The 24,939-nt window shown below is 36.8% G+C and overlaps 1 protein-coding gene and 1 pseudogene across 1 annotated transcript in view; one reads left to right on the forward strand and one right to left on the reverse strand.

The window, feature by feature from the left end:
• The window catches only part of LOC126428288 (glutamate-gated chloride channel), a 444,803-nt gene that overhangs the window by 136,702 nt on the left and 283,162 nt on the right, over positions 1-24,939 (reverse strand). Inside the window, exons 6-7 of the mRNA XM_050090205.1 lie at positions 21,459-21,679; positions 10,602-10,684 (exon numbers count right to left, since the gene is read on the reverse strand). Of these exons, the coding sequence (XP_049946162.1) occupies positions 10,602-10,684; positions 21,459-21,679 (304 nt within the window). The remainder of the gene's footprint in view (positions 1-10,601; positions 10,685-21,458; positions 21,680-24,939) is intronic.
• Positions 18,208-18,325, forward strand: LOC126428576 (5S ribosomal RNA; annotated as a pseudogene).

Raw genomic sequence — 24,939 nt, forward strand, 5'->3', positions numbered from 1 at the left:
AAAGAAATAACTCTTTGTTCAGTGAAGAACTGAAAGCGATCAGATTTGGCATTGCTTGCCTGGCAGTTTATTTGCCAAACCTCATGAAATTCATGTCCACCTGTAAAGTAATGAAATCAAACTTACTAAAGCCATAATTGTTATTTTAACATTTGTTTTGAAATTAGTTAGGTTCAATATAAACATAAGCCATCAAGAGTTACAACAATTTCCAAGCCTCTCCGGGTTATATGAAAAGAGTAGAATCTTTGGCGATGACATGCAAATTGGCTGCTATCATTTGAGTGTGTTGCATGAAGATATGACAGAGCAGAACCTGCTTTTGATGGAAATTCCAGACTGGGTGATATGTCCATTTTCAGATATTGGAAAAGTGAGAATTTTGGAGGAAGAACTAATGGGGCTGAAATATAATTTTCTGGTTGCAGAAAGAGATTGCTGAGATATATTGCAGCATGTAAAGAGATTAAGAAACTTCTTATTTTATTCGCAACAGCATATTTGGTAGAATGTGGTTTCAGTGTCGTGGTGTGACTTCTGTCAAAGCAAAGAAATAGACTTCAGATAACTCAATGTGGAGATCCGGGGCTCTTATTAAACTAGATATTGGAAAACTGATATCTCTTCATCAAGTCTATCACCCCATTATGGTTATTCTGAATGTCAACTCAGAATATTAATTCTATCTTTTTATACTCCAATGTAAAGTCACTGTTCCGTTATAAAGTTAGGGCCACTATTCAATTTAAAATAAATTAGAATTCATGTTTTAAAATAATATGAATCAGTTATCCATATTTCGATTTTAAAGATATAGGATATGATAATTTAGGAGGCCACTGAGGACAAGTACATTTGGCTGGGTGGGAGATGGTCTGAAAAAATTTGAGAACCATTGGTCTACACGGATAGGACATTCAGGCTCCAGAACAGAGCAGAAAGAATTGTGGTGTCATTTGAAGAGTGAAGCAAAAGGTTGGAAGTTGGCACCTCACAACAGACCCACAAGCTACAGGCAGTCACTGCCAGATGCAGTCACAAATTTGAAACGTCGATGAAGACACGCCATCAAGGGGTTCAGTAATCCACTGCTGCTGGATGTCTGTTTACATCAGAGTGCAGTGCCACTCACATCAGTCTGATAGCACAGCATCACAGTTTAGATCCAAGAGTGAGCATGTGTCACTAATAAGAACTGTATATTAAAGTTCATACTCAAATGCAATGTGATATTTGACTATCATTCGGTAATATTCAAAGTAATAAACAGCCATTCTTGTGTTCTACAACAGTATTAAATGTTTACCATCCCTCATGTGGAAGTGGATGTCTTCCAAGTTAAGTGTTCTGTATTACTGTATTCATCTGTTTCATTGAAACTGGGCTAAAATTCTTTATATGTTGTAGTATCTGCTCGACCGCTTCCAAAGTCAAACCTATTCAACTGTTCCTATGGCATATCAAAAATTTTGTGTTCAAGTGTGGTTATCTGTCCACTACGTATAATCACCACGATGTGTAATTTTGATTAGACTTCACCGACACCTGTCTGGGTGATTGTGCCTGGTGTTCCCGTAGTCACAGTGGCTATATTCTTTTTTGTGTATTGTACCGGGGCTAAAGTGCTTAACCATGTCTGAGTCCCCATGTGAGCTATAACTAAATAAAGGTGTTCAGTTCCAGGCACAGCAGATTGAGCGACAACTGCTCCGTGTTCAACAGATAACAAACTTACTGTCGCAACAAGCAGCACGACAGCCAGTTACTGCATCCTAGTTTTGCCAGTTTAACAGCAAGGAAGAAGACTAATCACAATATCACACCCAACTAGAAGCACACTACACTGCATGCAGTGTTAATGGTACGGCATGGATTGCATTCTTTCTGTCCACTGTTAGAACCGACGTCTATCGTCTGTGTCTCAATTTGCTTTCTGACTCACATCCAGAAGAACTCGTAAGAAGAATCCATGAGCATTACGAAGCACAGATTCGAATCGCTGTGGCGAGATTTAAATTTTTTCATCTTAAGAGCCACTCTGAACAGTCATTGCAGCAGTAGACTGCTGAACTTACGAGGGCTTACAAGACATTCTGGTTCACTTGTCCTTGCAGACAAAATTACAGTGATGTCATGCCATGTGATGCAATCATGCAAAATATATAATTCTCTTATTTGTAGTGCACAGGGTGCTCAGTCTACAGTTGACGTTAAGGTGAGTAAGAACAGGCATCAGTTTAAAGGCAAAGCTTTACCATCACATTGTACTTCGGAATAAGGTGAGGATATCCTGTCCTTTGTGTTTTCCTACTACTGACAGAAAAACTTGTCCTTGTCATGAAGCACAGTTTTTTAAGTGTGGTAAGCACAGTCGTGTCCAGAGCATCTGTCCATTATTGCAGGCACAAATAAAGCATCAGTTTTACACTTCCAGGAAACCTTCTGCTGTAGTCCACAGAAAGCAGAATGAACTTTTTTGTGCACTTATGAGAGGCTAACAAGAAAATTAAACTTAAATTAAACACATGTATGTGTGTTTTTCTAGTACATAAAGACACTTATACATGATCAGTAGCCCTTGGCTACAGAAGCTTGCTTCTGTTTTGTCTGTTTATAATGAAATACCAGTACTTGCCTTGCGCAGTTTGCCAGCAACTTCTCATGATGTTACAAATTGTGTTTCATTCCATCTATTGTGTTCCAGAAACAGTGCAAACATTTTTGGTTTAGCCTTGTTTTAATCATTCAATCAGTGCATACAAGACAATGTGTTATGAATCAGTGTTTTGATGCCTCATACCATTGTTTCTGACTTGTACAACAAGTGCAGTGAACTTTTTTTAATCACGATTAGGATTACTTAAAAATTTTGAGTGACTCATTACTTTTAAACACAATGTGCAATCAGAATTTTACCATGCTAGACCTCTCCCACTGCTATATGTGAGCAGGTTGCAAAGGCACTGCAATGACAGAAAGACGGTGGGGACAATACAATTCATTCCTGCAAGCCAGCGGGCAACCTCCCTCCTCCCCTCACAGTTATACTTAAAGAGCCATTGCGAGAAACCTCAGTGTGTTGATTTTAAAGCCACAGTAAACCCACAAATTGTCATGGATTACTATCCTCTCCCACAACCACAGCTATTGATTGGCATGTTGGGATGTGGCAGTTTCTTTTTGAAGGCTGATTTACATGAGATATATTTACAGTAAGCACTGGACAGACCAGTCCAAGTAATATTTTGTGACCAATAACCATGTGAGATTGTTTCAGTTTCACACACTAGCTTTCATAGTGCTTCAGCTCCTACTATTTTCAATGTTTCCTGAAACAATTAACAGCAAAAGTCCCTTCGTGTAGGAACTATTCAGATGACATAGTTGTCGTGAGACATAAGCCTGCGAAACATATGGCAAATTTAGAATGTTTCTTTCAACTGCTCACAGAGACTGGCTTAAAATGTAACAAGGAAAATTGTACATTCTTCCATAAAGAACTTGAATATTTAGGACATGGCATTAATAAGCAGCGTACTCATCCTGCTCATTTGCTCTTGTATGCAATTAAAGAATTGCTGGCACCCTGTAACATCATGGAGTTACAGGCCACTATGAGGAAATTAACATATTACATTAAGTTTATCGCAAATTGTGATCCACTGAACTGCCAAGAATGTCAGATTGCATTTCAGCAGTTAAAGAATGCTTTGTTAAGACATCTTTGTTGTGTGGTTATTTTTGATCCAGCTAATCCTGTTGTGTTAGTTGTGCATACATCTTTTTATGGGATTGGAACTATGCGCTCCCTCAGGATGCCCTCTTAAGATCAAACCACTGCTTTTGCTCCAAAATCTCTCAGCAAATTGCACTGCAGTGAAAAAGAGGTGCTTGGCATTGTCTATGGTGTTACCAAGTCACACCAATATTTGTAAGGTTGGAAGTTCTATTTGATTACTGATCACCAGTGTTTAACAGCTTTGCTCAATCCTTTGAAGCCTGTCCTTCCATGGACAACACAAAAATCATAATGTTGGGCTCTGTTATTGTCTAATTATCAATACAAGTTGTTGTACAGGCTGAATGGTGACTTGTTGCCTCGGTTAGCGTTTGATTCATCTGAGGAATCATTTTAAGAAATTGATTCTCAAGATCTCGAAACATTTCAAAATTTTCCTCTGGGCTTTTGGTTTATTGCTGAAGCAACTGCTTCAGACCCAGCTCTTCTAGTAGTTTAGCAATATGCATATTACGGGTGGTTACATAGTTTGAAAGGCATTCCCCACCCAGTGGTGTGTTGCTGCTTTTCACATTGTCATGCACTATCCACGCAGTCACGTGTTTAGCTGCTCCATACAGAGAATGACGATGCACCAGTTGTGATTCCTCACTACCTCCAGCAGGAAGTCATTGTGCTCGGTATGGCACTGACTCCCAAATTCAGCAAATTACCTCTCACTGCGTTGCTTGTGTGGAGTGTAAGTCCACTCCACCACAATGCTTCATTCAATGGCCAAATCCATCCGGACCATGGCAACACTTGCATATTGATTTCGCAGATTTACATTTGTCGGCCGCATGACATCCGCCAGTACTGTATCGGCTTTATCCTTTATTTTTTGTTTCATAGGTCTTCTCAGTCTTTGTCTCAGACAGTGAACCACAGTTCACATTGGCTGATTTTCAACAGTTTTGTGCCAACAATGGCACACACTATCTAATTACTGCACATTTTCACCCTCAGTCTAGTGGTGAAGCTGAATGGTTCATTTGAACATTTGAAAGTCACTTCAAAAAACTCTGTTTCTCCCACACATGGAAGCAATCACTTAAAGATATTTCTTTCCTCCTACCATTCTTTGCCACATGACGAGAAGTTGCTGGCAGAATTACTACACGGTTCTCGTCACCATACCTTGTTGCACCGTCTGTGTTTGCCATAGAAATAGTTCATTCTGATGGGTAAGACAAAGTTTCAAACACAGGATAAAGTGTTTTTAAAAGTTTTTGGCAAGAAACAACACTATGATCAAGGTGTTATCACTCATGTATTGGGTCATTCGCCTTAGGTAATTTAAGCTTCCTCTGCACTGCACTGACATCACCAGAACCAGCTGCGGCATTCTTCTGTGACTGATTATGATGCAGAATTTTTGTCCACAGAGCCAGAACATTGCTAGGGTATGCAACAGCGGTAATCTCTGGCACTCAGCCCATCCTGGTCAGTGCCATACAGTGTGGCATTGACAGAGATTGAAGTTGCACTGCCACTGAACCTGCAGTCTCAGCTGATGTCCACAGAGGCACTGCCTCTCGACAGTCGTCACAGTGCCCCTATAGTTCTGCTTCCTGTCCTTCTGACCATAGTCTGCATCCATGAATGCAGATGAGTACCCTGTGGCTGGTTTTTCTGCCAGTGTTCCCGATCACTCTCTAGGTGGATACCAGGATGCTGGCAGGGAGCCGCCATCAGCTGTAACTACAGCCCCTGCCTTCTCATCTACATCTGCATTCAGCATTGAGATAGGTCAGAACAGCAGGGGCTACACGCAGTCTTGCCTTCTCTTGCTGAAAAATAAAATCACAGAGATCTCAAAGATGGTGCACAGTCATTGTCCGTAACATGTTGGAAATGTGACAGTTGCTGTTGAAATTACTGGCTATGCAAAACAGAGCTGATCGTGCTGTGTACGCAGTGACACACTGTACCATCACTCCAGGTACTGAGACAGTATGACAATAACATTCTCCTTGGATCCTTTACTCACAGATATATCCACTATGATGCTGTATGCAGAATCAGAAAGGTTGTAAAGATAACATGGTGCCACTACTTTTTTCAGGGTTGTCATCAGGTTCACCACCTTCGGCATGCCCACCTCAGCTGTTGTGTGAATGAAAGTCACAACAGTGGTTGCTGTGCTGACAGTCTGTCGTACTTCAGCACTGTTCCCTGCTGTGTAGGTAGTTGTTTTGCTGCAAATGAGCTCATTTCTTGAATCAATGTACATGACTCTGCTGTACGACCCTGCACAGCTGAACTAACGATACGTCAGTCCCCTCATACGCTAGTCACATGGGGGCATTTAGATCCCGCATGACATTGAGCACGGCCATCCTGAACCCACTGTGTCAACATTCACATGACAGTCAAGGCATCCTGATAAATGAGAGCATCAATTTGTGGAATTTGTCTAATAATAGACTGCTGCCTTCATAGTTCACAAAACTGCTGCTATCAAATCTTGATGTGTGCTGGTAGATGTTTCTGAATGAGAAACCCACTGTCTAATCTTACCTCACATGCATAATGTAAATATCATTACCCCAACCCACTTGGTATAGTTGCACTGAAATTATATCATTTGCTTAGCCAAGCAATGCTGCACACTTCTTGCTAATTTGGCATTAGTTGCAAGTCACTTTCATAGAGATACAGTTTTAATGGTCAGCAGTCTATATAACAGCTACCAATCAAATGTGCCGAACATACCATTTATATCAATAACTCATAATTCTTGTTCATGTACATTCCTTGAAAAGGCTGCAATTTCCTGATTTTTTTATGGTCCCGAAATATGGAACAACCACCATGTACATCACGAAGCTTATGAATTTTAAACACTAACATAGGATGAAAGTTATAGATAACAGCTGATACATGAAGGAGAGAGACGCTGTCATACTTTCAATGACTGGGATTCAGGTTTCAGCAATAAACGGAAAAAATGAAAGTGAGTAAACTCTGAGGGATACTTCTGACATAAAGGAAAAACTGGAAAAGAAACAGCAGTCCAGTGTCAGAAAACTACTTGTTGTAAACAAACAGAGTTGAGGGGCAGATAGATAAACTGAGTGTCAGTGACAGCAGTTTAGCTTTCAAATTTGTGATCTTCAGCTAAGCACACACATAAATAAGTTTGTAAAAATATTTTTTTGGTTCCCCCAAGACATGACATAAAAATGAATCACATGAAAAAAGTGTGGTTAATAGTTCAGAATCCACATCCGATAATGCCAAGAGTCATACAAGAGGGAACAAACCATAAACAAACAATGGTCTGTGACAGCTGCCTCATTTCAAAGAGGTAAAATGTATTACAAAATATTATAGAACAAATTCTTTGCACACATCAAATCTGCCTAAAATGTTTATCTGGAAGTATGACCAAGTTAACTATTGTCATTACAACATCCATTACTTTTCAGTTCCTTTTCATTTGCTATTTTTATTATCCTCAACAACTGAAGAAGGATCTTCCTGTCCAGAAATAACAAAATTCACTTTTATTTTAATAAAATAATGCAGGCTGTAATGAAACACGGTCCTTTTCATGTAACTTCTACAATTACTGTCATAATAACTACAGTGATCCTACATAAAATATGCTAGAGTTGGTCATATTATGAGACTTTTACTTAAAGATCTCATTACAATGTCAACTGATATGTGAATCTGTTTTTTCTGTAAATGAGTTTTAACATACTTTTGAAAAACTCTAAGACTTGGAAAGAGAAGAGCAAGAAACAGAGACAGAAGAACCAAAGTCAGAGAAAGAAGAGAAATAAGAAAATGAAAAACAAAATAAAGACACTTGCTACTTGTAATTATGATTAGTTTGGGGATAAGTAAAAATGGTCAAATCAGATAAATATCAATAAATTAAGACAAATAAAGATTCAAATGTAAAAATGATGGACTCAATTAACATACTTTTATTCTATGAGATCATTTCCAGCAAATGGCAACAACACTTACCTCCCTTCACAAACATACTTTGTATTTGTTTTGAATGTTACATTTCTTAAAATGAATTAAATTAATACACAGACAATAACTATTTTCATACTGCAATAGTCATCTCTTTTTTTTTAGGGTGCTACTGTAGCTAAGAACCCATTAGATTCAACACGATTTACACTTTTATTTTTCAAATGAAGCATGACAATTATAATATTTCAGGATGTAAACAACATTGAGGAAATTCAATCGCAAATGGAATACAGGCGGCACAGAGTCACGCACACAGACAACTGCTAGCTTCTCAGCTTTCACTCTCTTTCTCAATGTAAGAACAAAAAACTATGTATTATCCCCCACAGTGATAGTTACACTTCTTTCTAGGTCTTATATAATGCCCACATTTCATCTGCAGATGAGTAGTTGCTTATTACCATTTGTTTGATAGAAGACTACTCTTAAATTCCTAACAGTCATAAGTTCCTACAATTCTTCCTTCACTTCTTCCTTAGGTTTGTTCTTATCATACTTGCTTTCTCCCAACACTGATATTTCACATGCACACTATGCTCTTGAAATTTGCAAGTCTTTTTCTGAGAGTCCACCAATGATTTCCTTTCATATTCAAACCCGTTTCTGCAAATACTACAATAGTGGAAATTCCATGATGGAAACTATCATTTAAGCATGCCACATGGATTTACAAATGCTGAGTACACCAGTATGGTGTTTATGTACGAGTTTGTAATGACAATGCTGCGGTTGCCCGCAGAGACAACAGCAGGCAATTTCCTCATATTTCCAATAAACTGTGTGAGAATGTTGCAGTGCACAGCAGTCACATTACATCTGAATGTGAAAATGAACAGAGTGTGGGTGAAAAAGAAGTCATTATTGAACAAGTAGAATGTAATATTTCAACATGAACATGCAGAATACAGCAGACGTTACATCGGCACAGTCCCTGTCCTTATCATTTACAGCAGACTCGCCATCTTTGAGAAGGAAAGGCAGTCTGGTTAACTGAAAATTGCTGAATAATCCCATTACTACTGTTTACTGCTGAAGCCACATTCATGATGGTATCAATAACATTCATAAATTATATCAGTGGTCCAGCAAAAACTCACATGTCTCTGAAGAAACACATTTTCTAGAATGCTTTTCTGCAAATGTGTGCAATCAATTGAGTGACCTCATTGTGTTATTGCATTGTCTTATAGGGTTCTGTTATCTAGACTTTCTTGAAAAGAGCTTCTGGCATTATTGGAAGAGGTTCCTTTGACAACAAGGGTCAGTACATTCTTCCAGTATGACAAAGTCCCTGCACATTCTAGTCACCACGTGACACATCATCTAAACCTAACATTCCCTGGAAGATGGACTGGCAGAGATGGTCATGTTTCTTGACCACTGAGATTTCCAGAAATACCCCTTTAGATTATTGACTGTGGTGGTGGTTTAATTGGAAAGTCTACAAAGAAAAAATTCGCACACGGGGCAAATTGATCGTATGGATTAAAAATACTGCTGCACTCACAAAAAAATGGCAAGATAATGTCCTTTGTCATTCCACTTAGAACTCTCTCAACTACTGATTATGTCACGAACTACTGTCAATAAGCACTTTTTGTCAGTCACTGGACACACTGAGTGATATGCAGATTACATACGCCATGTACTATTAACTGATACACTTATTATCAAACAATTTTCTATCACTTTAAGTAAGGCAGCTTCAGTGCCATTTAATATTGCTGTGTGTAAATTATGGAACGGAGCACATACACATTTACACTGTGGAATTCATTATATGCATTTAAACTATCAATCTAGAAATTATGAAATAAATATTAAGACTGTGCTACAAAACCATATTTGTATTTTCTTATATTAAGAAAGTAAAATTTTTAGTTCAGTAAACATAAGTTCTGACATTCCTGGAAGATTTCTTGCAACAACAGAAGGTAGTAACTGAATTGTCAACAAAATATTATTATTAGTGCACAAAGTACAAAGGAAGAAACGCACACATTTAAAATAGCAAGAAAAGCAAAAACACAGAATGGAATTTAAGAGTGAAATTACATGCAAAATTCTTTCAGTATTAATATATACAGCATTTTAGCATACAGGGTCAAAAGGTTCAAATTACTACAATATGGCAAATTAATACAGTTTCAGTATTTTATGCAGTTAAAGTCAGTTTGATGTTGCAACATTTTCCTTTGAACTAAGCTGCCAAAGGGAGCACAGCCAGGTGAGCACACAATATACCACAAAGTGAATACATAATAATTGTTCTCGTATCGATGTTCTCAGAACCAAATGTATGGAATGCACCATAAAACAGAATGTCTTTAGTTACTGTTACTGTGGTTTATTATGCATTCAAGTAATCAAATGAGAAGTAAGTTTATAGTGTTACCTTACTGGCCTACTTTAATGCCATGTGAAATGTTCCAAATCCAAGGCAATTTATTTCTAAATTTGTATGTTTGTGACCAACACTCAATCTGCAAGAAATTTCTTTCAAGCAAAACTGAAAAAAATAAAGTCAAAGGTGAGGGAGGACTCTTCTACATGCAGAAGTATTTACAAGGTTTCAGTTTTGCCTCTTTTTTTATTTTCCACTTTTTGCTTTGCTCTTTCATTTTCAAGGCCAGTCACTGAAGAAGCAACAACAATAACAACAACAACATGCAAATGGCGACAAGGTTTAAAATTGGACATTACACTCTGTGGAATGGATTAGTGCAGGAAATTGCAACAAAAACATTGCAAGGCTCCTTCCTGTGAGGGGTAAGGAGGAAAACTGTGCAGAAGGAGCTAGGTAATTCAGTTGTTCTTAAATACTCACTGCTTTCCATCGCAAAGGAACAAAGTGGGTCATCGAAGGGAAAGATGTGCAGACTGCCTTGGCACGAGAGAATGAGATGACGCCTGCAACACCATACTCACAAATCTAACACCTTTCTACATCCAATATTTTCAGCTTAATGACTCTTCTCTACTTAACATGAGCTCTCAGTAATAAATGAACTGCCTGATGAAGCTCTGGGTGCAAAAAAGAGAATTGTGGCAAACTAATTTTCTGCAGTGCTATAATTTTTGCTTAAGATCCACAGTTAGTCACCCATATTGGACACACAGAACAACTGTAATTCCACTGATTAGCATATTCATATGCTATCACTTCTAATTCCAAACAAAATTTTATTCCTTTAATTAAAGACAGGTGACAGATTTAGGTACAAACAGGCTTAGGTAAAAGATATTAGAAATAGAAAAGAATAATTATTTAAAACTTTTATTAAAATCATGTGGTCCTGAAAGCTGTCAAGGTTCTTGCTTACATGACAGAAGAAGCAGTTTTAATTATCAGGAAAGTAGTCTATTGGCTGTATTTGGTGAGAGGATGCTGAACAACTTAACACAGTATACATATATGTTCACAGTCTACAGTAGCTATGTTTTATAAAATTGAAAACATTATTAAATTTAATCATCATTTATGATGATTACTGGAATCATAAATTAAATATTATATGAACCAGATTCAGCACACTGAAATACAGTCTAATATCCACCTCTTCGAGGCAATACTCCATCGCTGTCAGCTGAATGAAAAACTAAGGAGAAACAGATTAAGTAAAAATTGAGGGACAGACAAAAACACTGTATTATATCTGCATGAGAACTGCCCAGTTTCCAGTGAGAATTAACTGGATTGTCATTTTACAAATTTAAAGTGTACTAATAGAACTAATCATCTGATATCATTATGAACTATTGCAAAGGAGTCCTGTTGAGACTCAGGTACATTAATTAATTAATATCTCTGACAATATTCTAAGGCAGAGCTCAACCTGCAAAACACACAAATGGTCAGGGTATTTATTTTATTTGTTTTTCTAACCAAATTATATGGCCAAAATTGTGTAGGAATCCACCACCATTCACCACTAAGGTGTCAAACTAATAATATGTAGGTGATCACTTCACTACACTTATAGCCTACCTTTAAACCTTAAAGGAGATTTTTCTTTAAGTCACAACATATCAAAGATGTAATTCCTTGATATATCACTCGAAGTTTTATGTATGGTGGCTGTCAAATTTTCTGGTGAATCCATCTGCCAAAAAAGTGATGCTATATTTCTTCTCAAAAATCTTTGGCAGGATTTTGAGTCAAAAACTGGAAAAAAACAACACAACTCCCAGTCACCCCATCACCCACAAGAAATTTTGCTGATGCCACAATAACACTCATTGGCCCCTGTAACTGAGTCACTTAACAGGACTCCCTTATAGTTCATAATGATATCAGATGACTAGTGTTTTAGTATGCTTTAAATTTGTTAAATAGCAATCTAGTTAGCTCTTTAGTGCAAGGAGTCCTTGCCGTTTTATGTTCACAATAATATTGCAGAATTGGATTTAAGTATATTTACTACTATGAAATCATAAGGATATGCACAGGATGCTTTTTTATGGGAGGATGTGGAGCCTTTTGCCATAAAATCTACCTCACAACATGTCACCTTCCATACTTGCCTTATTTGCCCAAAACACTTTTCTATCACAATGCATTGTCCCACTACCTCACACAATAATTTCGTTCCTCACAGCTTAACATTTTTTTCTGTTTTTCTTTCACTCTCTGCCTGGACAATGTTGAAATTGATTCTTTCAACTTCGTATCACTTCTACAGCAAATACTGTTTATAGTATATGATTGCTGTATTCACTTACATGAAATTTACTTTATCTACACATTTCTGATCTCCATTTTTCTGTATTTCATTTTGGGTAAAATCACTATTCTTGAACAATGAATCACTTTAAACCGGTAACAATCTTGGCATTACAATCTCATCTAGCACAATATTCTTGTGCCTGTACTAAATCTCACATTATTTCCACTCCAATAACCAGTTCCTTTCCTTAACCACCAAGTACGTTTACCCTTTATTTCTACTTTTTTTTCAAACAGCTCCCAACCAAGGAAAAATTGGTAAAATTTGAAAATTTCTATTACCTGTTAATTAATTTTCATTAATCATGTTTTTATAATTATTTTGTATTTAGCATTATACAAACAGTTAGTGCAACTGAAGTGTCAAAATCACTATGCAACAAACTCTATCCAATATGAAAAACAACTTAAAACTATGGACAAGCATGATAGTTGGGGATTTGATGTAGTTTTATTATTATTTTTTTACATATATGAAAAACAAGCAATCTTACATCTATATATCCCAGTCCAAGACACAGTTTTAATCAGCCCCAAAGTTTGAAAACAACGCACATTCCACTGCAGAGTGGAAATTTGGTCATTATCTTACATCTATTATTTACATTTTTAAATGTTACTGTCTCATATATAATCTTATGCAAAATAATATAAGCTATGTCCTAGGCATGGATGAATCACATTTTTTTTAGTTTTGTTTTGGAACTATTCACATTATAAGTTCTCAAAAATATGGAAATGTCGTGTGGCTAGGGCCTCCCGTCGGGTACGCTCGCCTGGTGCAGGTCTTTCGATTTGACGCCACTTCGGCGACGCGCGAGTTTAGTAGATAGTTATATCATATCAACTTGTTAATTGATGGACTTTGCACTATCATTTTTAACTTCATTTTTCAGTGAAAGTAATTATATTTGGCCACATGGTTGCAGTCATGTAAATAGCTACACTTATTTGATTCAGTATTTCAATGGAAGGAAAAGTTTATTAACTGAAATATAAACAAAGAATATTTTGCAAAGTACTTATGCTTCAAAAGGCTCCCTTACAACATTCTACACAGCCTAGTTCATAAAAACACTTTATTTCCTTTGCTGTAGAAAGCACTTCTATTTAGCAACAAATCTTACATACTTAAGAAACTGACACCCAGACCCCACTGTAAGTAATTTTTAATGTTTTGCTAGGGGGCTACATGTGATATCTGACTTGGTTGTTAGAAGTGACTAGTGATTTTAAGACAAAATGAATGTGGTCTATCCATCTAATACTTTGATCTATGTACGTACCAAGGTGTTCATAGATTCTAGTAGTAACAGGAATTTGTCTAGCTTGGGTGTCTCATGAAAAATAGTTAAACTCTCAAGAATCTCATAATGCATCTCAAAAACTGTTGAACTATCTCTCGAATAGGTATACAAATCGATGTAATGTTAGTAGTCTGCATCACATAGGAAGGTGTCCCAGCTTTCAGCCATTCTGTGCATCCCCCTCTATTAACTGCTAGTAGTCAATAAGAGTCATTTCCTTCCTGAGTGGCTAGCCACTTATTACTGCTATATAGTGAATGTTTCTTTCCTGAAGGCTGTACTGTTGCTGTACTTTGCGACTATACAATTTCATCCACAGAATGACCTAAATATTGATTCAACTATTAAAGTTATTTTTTTGTAGCAGTGTAGCTGTGAATGTATTTCTGTAAATTGGTTGGTGTGATTTCCAAATAAATATGTCATGTGATGGCAATAAATGTGAAGTGCTTCACAAGCAGGCAAGGGGGATTATTTACTGTGTTTTCAACTTTTTCAGTCTGAAAGATGGACAATTGTTGTTGATGTTTGGAAGACACAAGAATGAATGGTGGAAGCTAGTAGTGTTAGCAAGAGAACTGTACAGTGAATTGTAAATGAAAGTGTCAGAGCTGTAGAACTGTCAGGAAAAGTTGTTATTGTGTCACCAGGAAAGCATCAAAACAGTGAGAAATGCATGACACAAATGGATGGGTGTGACAACGATGTTTAAAGGCTCTCTTTGTTTGAAATGTATACAAATGGTGCATATCCAGTGTCACAAAAACTTGTTACAATTATGGATGAATAAATTGGCTTCAAAGGTAATGCTTTGTCAATCAACAGAATTTTAAAGGACAATTGTTTCAAATAAGTTAAAAGTAACAATGAAAAAAAATTTTAATAGAAAGAAGTGACACAGCTGCAGCAAAAGCCACATTCCTAAGAAAGGTGCACAAAATAAGAGAAGAAGGTCATTTAACAATGTATTACCTTAATGAAACATGGATTAATCAAAATAATTCCAGCAAAATCTGCTTGATAATGAGTGATGGTACTGACGGTTTTACAGTTCCCATAGGAAAAAGTTCTTGGACAATTATTCAGCATCCTGGCTGTTTTTCTGGTTTTTTCCCTGAGAAAAAAATTGTGTTTATAGGTGTAAGAGGAACTGCAATGACTACCACATGGAAATGAACGCTGTCCCTTTCAAGAAGTGATTCATTGAACAGTTCTTGTCAAATCCTGCTCCAAACTCGATCTTTGTAATGGACATTGACAATTATCACTCCACTAAACACCAAGTACAAACTCAATGAAATCAAATATTGTACTGTGGTTTAAGAAAGAAAAGTCAGCACAGTATAAACAAGACTCATGCCAAACACCTATGTGCTATTAATTTATACCTGCCACGTGACAAAATGTATGTGCTTGACTTCCTTGTACATGAACATACACACAAAATTTTGTGTTTACCCCCACCTTACTGTCAGTATAATCTGAGTGTATTAATTTGCACAGATGTTAAAGGCTATGTGGCAGAAAAGAACAAAAGAGGCATTGAATTGTGTGAGCATGAAACAAAGCAAGGGACAACATTTTCCCTTTAGCATGGAAAGACTGTGCATGTCACAACGAAAACCTCCAAGAAGAAAATTCTTATAGGGAAGTGAAGATGGATACAAACCTCGAATCTATCATCATAAATTTCCAGTCATGTTGTTCAATCACAGACTCAGATAACAGTGACAATGGACCTATGATTTAAATTTGAAAACAAAGTAAAGTAATAATAGTTCTCGGTTCTAAAGATTCATGGTTTAAAAACAAAAGTTTTTGTTTGTCTTCATATCAATTGCATAAACAACTCTTGAGAACTTCTTAACCTTTATTGATTGGCAATTTGTACCCTAAGAAGTGTGTAAATATTCACTTGTTGTAAGTGAGATGATTGGTTGTGAAATTTAAGCTTTTCCCCGCATCTACCATGCATGTCCTAATCACTTGCAGGAATGCAGCAGGATAAATTTATCAGAGACTTTGATATTTTGAGTTACCACTAGTTTTTTATGTTGTAGGGCAGCATTCGTTCAAGTTATTCAAAAAAGATGATTAGTTGTTTGCTTTTTCCATCAATCCTAAATGTGGTCTCTCACTGTACAGATGAACAACTTAGTTTACACTTATAACACTCTTTGACAGTGAAAAATATGAGAACATACCAATCATTTACATGATAGGCATTTGCTATCAGTAATTATTTCTTATGTACACAGATTTACACTTAAATTCAGTAAAATAAACCCATATACACACTTTACAAAATTACATGTTTTTAAAAAAGCTCTATGAAGTAGTAGAAGGTGTCAAGCATACATAATGATTTCAGTTTCTGTCTGAAGTGAATTTTAGTACATATTACTTATGACACAGTCCAATTGGCACAAAACTGACAAATATTGTAACCAGTTTTGATGAACTTGTCATTAGACAATTGTCTTTCTGAGAAAAATTATACCTGATGTCTTCACAAAGCTGCATCAGCATTCCGACATCATGTGGACTATTGCTGTGGAGCAGCAAATGCAAAATCCTCAAGATGTGAATTAAGATTGCTCTCATGTAGACAATTGACTGAAATCAGTTTCAAAATGTATTTTTCTCCTCACACATTTGAATGTATAGGCAAATATACCTCACTGTTGTCTGCACCTACACATATTTGCAACATTCCCCTTGTTCGCCCATTCCTGCCACCAGCCTTAGGCAAACCCTATCCCCTCCACACTTCCCTATCACTCTACCTCTCAGCACCTTCCTGTGTGACGCAGACTATAGTGTAAGAGCTATAACCTAGGAGTGTGACTATCTGTCGGACGCTTATTAAGCACCTGTTTGTGTCACGGTCTCAAAAATGATTCTGTGCACTATACTATAGCAGTGGAGCAGCAAACACAACATTCTAAAGATATGAAGTAAGATTTCTCTCACATAGATGACTGATTGAAATCAGTTTCAAAATTTATTTTTCTCCTTGTAGACGTGAAAGTATAATACAATGTACCATAGGCAAATGAACCTCAATGTTGTCCACAGCTACACAGATTTGGAGCATGACTGTTTGTCAGACACATATTGAACAACTGTTTGACTTTTATTAGAGACAAATGCATTTTATTGCATTCAATAGAACTAAATTTTATCCGTTTTCCATTGAATTACCCCTTGATGAAAAAAAATAATAAAAACCTATGATGGTGGGCTACTCGGATATCTAAGTTGGTACAGCAATTGGGCCTGAGAGGCAAAGACCCTGGTTTCGATCCCGGCCTGGAATACAGTTTTAATCTGCCAGGAAGTTTCATGAATAGAATAATTTTTGTTGTATGGTCCGTAATACTGTATAAAATAAAAAATTTGTAAGAACAGTTTATTCAACCCTTACCGAAACAATTTTGCATTGATTATATTATTTACATCACTTTAATGATATGTCTAGCACATACAGAACTGAAATCCAGACCTGTAGACTACAGTAATTCTTCCCATAAAGTTTGGAGTTGCGTCAATGGTTTTTTTAGGGGTGCATAATAAGTTGGGCAGCAATCAGAAACCTGCATTTCATTGAAAGAATAATGGGCAACATGATGTGTTGATATACTGATGGCAAACTTTCAGGAGTGTGCAGAAGCTATGTTACAAATCAAGGGCAGCAGTACATGAAGTACCATCCCCCATACTTACTTTATGTTTACAAATACAATGTTAGCCAAGAATTGGATCACAGGAACCATTACAAGAAAAAAGAAAACCTTAGGTATCCAGATACTTATTGGCTGTCTAAAATATATGAATACTTAACAGTTTTATTTTGTTTTATATATTGTTTCATCTTTATTTACCTTCTATACTACACATGTGAAATAGATACTGCACCATCTTTAATCTGCAGTGCAATTTTTTATGAACAATGTTTTGTTCCTAAACGAGCTCCAAAGCCAAACTACTGAGGATTTCAAAAATACTTTACACTTTGTGTATGTGAAGATAACTAAGGAAGTGATTAATCTAGGCTATTACAAAGAAAATTTATTTGACACATATGGTACTTATGGTGACATGAAAGGTTTTAACCCTAACATAAATTTCAAAAAACTTTCACTCCCAGGATATAAAATGCTGCTATTATTTGACATACAACACTAATAATATACAAAGCTACCAGTTGAGACCTGACAGTCTTGAAATATGTAATGAAATACTGAATTATGCCCCACTGTATTTTGGCTATTGGAATAAAACTCCAGGAAGAAAACTGATGTGCAATAATCACAGGCCCACGATTTCATTTTATTGCCATCAATATTCACTACAAGTATTGCATAATATTATTTTATATGCAGCCTTTAAGACTGGTGGGCAATGGCCTTGCTGCAGTGGATACACCAGTTCCCGTCAGATCACCAAAGTTAAGCACTGTTGGGCATGGCCGGCACTTAGATGGGTGACCATCTGGATCACCATGCACCGTTGCCGTTTTTCGGGGTCCACTCAGTCTCACGATGCCTATTGAGGAGCTACACGACCGAACAGTAGTGGCTCTGGTTAAAGAAAGCCAACATAACGACTGGGAGACCAGTGTACTGACCCCACGCCCCTCCTATCAGCATTCTCAGCTGAGGATGAATGGTGGTCGGATGGTCCAAATGGGCCACTTTTGGCCTGAAGACAGAGTGCTGTGTGCTTTTTAACACTGCTACTTTGATTACTGAAAGTCTGGTTCTACATATTCTACTTAACAGAATCAGAAGCCTCTCTTCTCACATTAAGTGAGTAACATGGACTATTATATTAAGAAACATTGCAATGAAGTAGAATGTTCATTTGTCCCATTTTTCCCAGGACAGTCCCCCACCTTCTTTCCTTCTTTTCCCCAGTTCCAGGGTCCCAAAAGCTATTTGGGGATGCTCAGATGCCCTACTTTTTTGTGATTGTGTATGGCTAAAGTATTTTATGCTAGTTTTCCCTGCATAAGCATACACACTAGGAAGTAACAATAGTGCAACTTGCTCTACAATCTTTGTTTATTTACTGTAAGTGTTTTGCAGTGTTAGAATTACAGATTCACATTAAGCTATATTTTCGATTGGTGTGGATAGTAAGAATTTCATTTTCCATTTTGGTAAGCAGTCTCAAGACATTATAGTGGATATGTGACAATTTTAAATCTGTGCAATGACTATTTCATCATGAGAAAATGTAAGTGTAATTTTAACAGCAACCAAATCTAAAATGTGAGTTTGCTTTTATCTCCAGTAGTGTAGAAACTGAAATGTATGTGTGTTTTTCTTGGTGAAATCTCTGTGGTAAGATGAAAAACATTGAATGAAAGCTGAAACAGTGAAGACTTTGCTCACTGTCAAAACATACTTTAATTCAATATCATGTGCTCATTTTGATGACAAAATGTCAGAAAAAATGCATTTATTAATAAAATACATGTTTTTCTAAACTTTTTAAAAATCTCAGGTTTAACAAAAATGAAATGGACACCCTGTGTTAAAGGCACCACCTTCCTAGAAGCTTTCTCATGCACACAATTTAACTTCTCAAATTTTTCATACATGTAATTCATGGAATGTTCTTAATTTTTAGACTGTAAGAGTTTTAGGTACAAGGGCTATCTATCATATATGCTGTAGTTTATACTTGAAAACTTGTTGCACCATAACAATGAATTTTATACTGGTGCAGAAAAGTATTCCCTGAAATTGCAATATTTCATAACAGAATTAGAAAAAACAGGATGGGCCTGTTTACTTGGAAAATAAGAGGACCACCTTGGAAACATTTGTAAGATACAAACCATTGCAATAATCAATAACACAATTTATGGTGTTTTTATCTTTCAACAATGTCTCAAACTCTAGGGAAACCCAATAAATTACATACACAAGTAGAAAATTCTGTTCATTTTTGGGAGGCCAAGTGCAAGATGGGACTGTTTTAACATGTCACAAACATTCTACAGAGCACACACACTTGTGGAAAAATGAAAAATCATAACATTCTCGGAAACTAAGTGCCCTTTGTACAGATAAAGAGAGGAATATGTGTGGATGAAGCAGTACTTCTTAAATTCTCATACTCGGTTATCGCCTTGAACCGAGAATGAAAGCAGACATAAAAACAGGACACAAGGGACATTAAAAACAGATTACATAAAGGTGTGATATCTGTTCTTTCGATATCCAGATCCATGATACATATTATGTACATTGAAGGTGGAGGGAGGAGACAGGAAAGGAACTAACGATATCAGCTGCATCGGGACTTTACAAGGAATTGGCGGTAACGAGTGAAAATGTGTGCAAGACTGGGACTTGAACCCATGATCTCCTGCTTACTAGGCAGTTGTGTTAACCAGTGTGCCATCCTGACATAGTGTTTATTGCAAATGCACGACTATCTCGACACACTCCCTGGCTGACCCACCGATCCACATTCCCACCTCGTGCTACCTATCTGCAGTCCCCTGTGAATTCACAATATCATTCGACCTCTGTCAAGAATCTAAAATTAGCAAGCACGGAGGACATGGATGGGGACTGGAAATATGACTTGGCAGGTGGGAATGTGGGTCAGCTGCAGAGTGTGCCGAGGCAGTCCGTGCATTTACAATAAACACTGTGTCCGAATGGTGCAGTGGTTAACACAACTGCCTAGTAAGCAGGAGATTCAGTGTTCGAGTCCCGATCCAGCACACACTTTCTCTCATCACCACTGATTCTGCATAAAATCTCGATGCAGTTGATATCATTAGTTCCATCCCTTTCCTTTTCTTTCTTCCCCCTCCACCTTCAACTGACATAATAAAAATGAGATGATAGCAACAAATAAAACTCGAGCAGCCAGCAGGGACTGGCGAAGAATATTCACAAAGAAAAAACTGTATACAAGGGAAAAAAGAAGGAAAGAAGAATTAATGTAACCAAATGTTGCCGGATGGGTGGTAAAGGAGGGGCAGTAATTATAAGTGCTGATTCTCTCTCTCTCTCTCTCTCTCTCTCTCTCTCTCTCTCTCTCACACACACACACACACACACACATACACACACGCACAAAGCAAGGTTTCAAATATCTACTTAACATGACTCTGATCCATTTGTCTAATATTCTCTCCTCTTCTTTAACAATTTTCAGTGCAGTACACCAACCAAATCTGATGAGTAATATGAAAAACTAAGAACACAGGTTGACAGCACTGTTGCATTCTCTGACACAAAGCAGTGAAGTTTGTAAGTAAGCCATGCATGCAAGTTACTTAAACTGGACCATACTCGGCAGTCGTATACTCCACAATAAGATATATAAAATGCCTGAAGACAGGAAAATGTTAAGATAAAGTTAACTGACTGTTAAAGGATTAAACTTCATTTTTAAGTTGCTGTACCAGTGATAACATTGTCAACAATGTTAGGGCATTGGCAGATTTGTTAAGAACTCTGCAACACAATATCTCTACAAACTTCCACATCTAATGTGAAGATAAAAACAACACACTTCTTAATGAGAACAGATAACTTATTTCCATTATCAGTGTAAGCTACTTCTTCTGTAACACACAGTGCACAGCGCAAGAGTAAGTTCAGTATCTCCATGTACCCACCTCATAAGATAGACGACAGTGCCATTGCGGTAGATGCGGAGAGCAAAGTGGACGGGAATGAGGGGGTCTTTGAAGTCGCCGTGCATTATGAAATACGTGTCGGGCAACCAGACTTCCTCATTGTGGTGGATGGCGTTGAGGAATTCGAAGTTGCTGTGGTTGGAGTAGCGCAGGCGTGGGTCGTACCACTGCTGCTCCAACAGGAACTCCACCTCATATTTCTGTAACACAACAGCATGACGTCAGTTAGAAACATAAAATTTGTAATGCTGCACAGTTGCGTATTCCCTACTGAAATGTGGCTAACACGGATACTACAGTAGCCAAATAACAGTAGAAATTGAAACTGATACATAATTACAAAAGGTTTTCGAGTGCTAGTGTTTAGGGCTATATTTCCCTTCATTTCCCACATGAGAAGCTCAGTTTGGAAAGAGTGGCTGTTCAGAGTACACAAAAAAAGTGTGACACACAATGACATGGCAAGAAAATTTTGCCCTCCAGTTTCTACTACCTAGCAACTGGATTATTATTATTATTCTTTCCTTTCTCAGACATTATGTCTGGTTAAAAATGGAAAGTGACACGGAGCTTGATCAAGCGTGACTTCCTTTTAACTGCATGGTATATGTTACATTGCTTTTAGGAACTTTCGGGTAATTGAACATGTATCAATAATTACAGATTTCTGTAGTTGTATATATAAGTTTGGATGTAGCTGTATTGCACTGATGTACTAGTGGATATTGTGTGGTATGACTCCTGTAGTCGAAAGTGTGATTGGTATAATGTCAACTTTATCCTGATGTCACATGTCCTTGACTTCCTCAGCCAGTTGGATGTATTTTTCAATTTTTTCTCCTGTTTTCTTCTGTATATTTGTTGTATTGGGTATGGATATTTCGATTAGTTGTGTTAATTTCTTCTTTTTATTGGTGAGTATGATATCAGGTTTGTTATGTGGTGTTGTTTTATCTGTTATAATGGTTCTGTTCCAGTATAATTTGTATTCATCATTCTCCATTACATTTTGTGGTGCATGCTTGTATGTGGGAATGTGTTGTTTTTTTAGTTTATGTTGTATGGCAAGTTGTTGATGTATTATTTTTGCTACATTGTCATGTCTTCTGGTGTATTCTGTATTTGCAAGTATTGTACATTCGTTTGTGATGTGATCTACTGTTTCTGTTTGTTGTTTGCAAAGTCTGCATTTATCTGTTGTGGTATTGGGATCTTTAATAATATGCTTGCTGTAATATGTGGTGTTTATTGTTTGATCCTGTATTGCAATCATGAATTCTTACGTCTCACTGTATACATTGCCTTTTCTTAGCCATGTGATGGATGCATCTTGATCGATGTGTGGCTGTGTTAGATGATACGGGTGCTTGCCATGTAGTGTTTTCTTTTTCCAATTGACTTTCTTCGTATCTGTTGATGTTATGTGATCTAAAGGGTTGTAGAAGTGGTTATGAAATTGCACTGGTGTAGCCGATGTATTTATATGAGTGATTGCTTTGTGTATTTTGCTAGTTTCTGCTCGTTCTAGAAAGAATTTTCTTAAATTGTCTACCTGTCCATAATGTAGGTTTTTTATGTCGATGAATCCCCTTCCTCCTTCCTTTCTGCTTAATGTGAATCTTTCTGTTGCTGAATGTATGTTATGTATTCTATATTTGTGGCATTGTGAACGTGTAAGTGTATTGAGTGCTTCTAGGTCTGTGTTACTCCATTTCACTACTGCAAATGAGTAGGTCAATATTGGTATAGCATAAGTATTTATAGCTTTTGTCTTGTTTCTTGCTGTCAATTCTGTTTTCAGTATTTTTGTTAGTCTTTGTCTATATTTTTCTTTTAGTTCTTCTTTAATATTTGTATTATCTATTCCTATTTTTTGTCCATATCCTAGATATTTATAGGCGTCTGTTTTTCCATCACTTCTATGCAGTTGCTGTGGTTATCCAACATGTAATCTTCTTGTTTAGTGTGTTTTCCCTTGACCATGCTATTTTTCTTACATTTGTCTGTTCCAAAAGCCATATTTATATCATTGCTGAATAATTCTGTTATCCTTAGTAATTGGTTAAGTTGTTGATTTGTTGCTGCCAGTAGTTTTAGATCATCTATGTATAGCAAATGTGTGATTTTGTGTTGGTATGTTCCAGTAATATTGTATCCATTATTGTATTATTTAGCATGTTGGATAGTGGGTTCAGAACAAGGCAGAACCAGAAAGGACTTAATTCATTCTCCTTGGTATATTCCACGCTTAATCTGTATTGGCTGTGATGTGATATTATTTGAATTTGTTTGGATATTAAGTGTGGTTTTCCAATTTTTCATTACGATGTTTAGGAACTGTATCAATTTAGGATCTACTTTGTATATTTCCAATATTTGTAGTAACCATGAGTGGGGTACACTATCAAAAGCTTTTTGGTAATCAATGTATGCGTAGGGTAGCGACCTTTGTTTAGTTTTAGCTTGATATGTCACCTCTGCATCTATTATCAGTTGCTCTTTACATCCTCATGCTCCTTTGCAACAGCCTTTTTGTTCTTCATTTATAATTTTGTTCTGTGTTGTATCTGTCATTAATTTCTGTGTAATGACTGAAGTTAATATTTTGTATATTGTTGGTAGGCATGTTATGGGGCAATATTTAGCTGGGTTTGCTGTGTCTGCTTGATATTTAGGTTTCAGGTAAGTTATTCCATGTGTAAGTGTATCAGGGAATGTGTATGGGTCTGCAATGTAACTGTTAAATAATTTACATTTACAAACAAAGATGATGTGACTTACCATACGAAAGCGCTGGCAGGTCGATAGAAACACAAACAGACACATACATACACACAAAATTCAAGCTTTCGCAACAAACTGTTGCCTCATCAGGAAAGACGGAAGGAGAGGGAAAGATGAAAGGAAGTGGGTTTTAAGGGAGAGGGTAAGGAGTCATTCCAATCCCAGGAGCAGAAAGACTTACCTTAGGGGGAAAAAAGGTCGGGTATACACTCGCACACACACACATATCCATCCACACATATACAGACACAAGCAGACATATTTAAAGTCTTTACACTTCTCTCATGTAATGTATCAAAACAACAAGAACAAAATTTAATTTTAAATGCAGCAAGGTGGAATACTTTCAGTTGCAATAATACCACTCCTAATATAAATACAATTATTATTTTTTATTTCCTGGTGTCTTTTTTTACATATAATACGTATACTGTGTGTGTACATGAAATCTCCAAATTCTTTTCCCAGCTGTGTTTTTGTGAACACTATTATTCTATACACAATTTTCATATTGCTACAAATATCAGTATAAGTAGTTTGTGCAGAACCAGTTTATGTAATTAAATATTCAAAATGTACAACTCATTTAAAACAATAGATAGGTAAAAAATCTACTCACCAAACAGTGCAAACCTCACACATAAAGACTGTTGTGATTGACAAGCTTTAGGAGCCA

This window comes from Schistocerca serialis, chromosome 12 (assembly GCF_023864345.2).
Source record: "Schistocerca serialis cubense isolate TAMUIC-IGC-003099 chromosome 12, iqSchSeri2.2, whole genome shotgun sequence".
In the NCBI taxonomy this organism is placed as follows: domain Eukaryota; kingdom Metazoa; phylum Arthropoda; class Insecta; order Orthoptera; family Acrididae; genus Schistocerca; species Schistocerca serialis.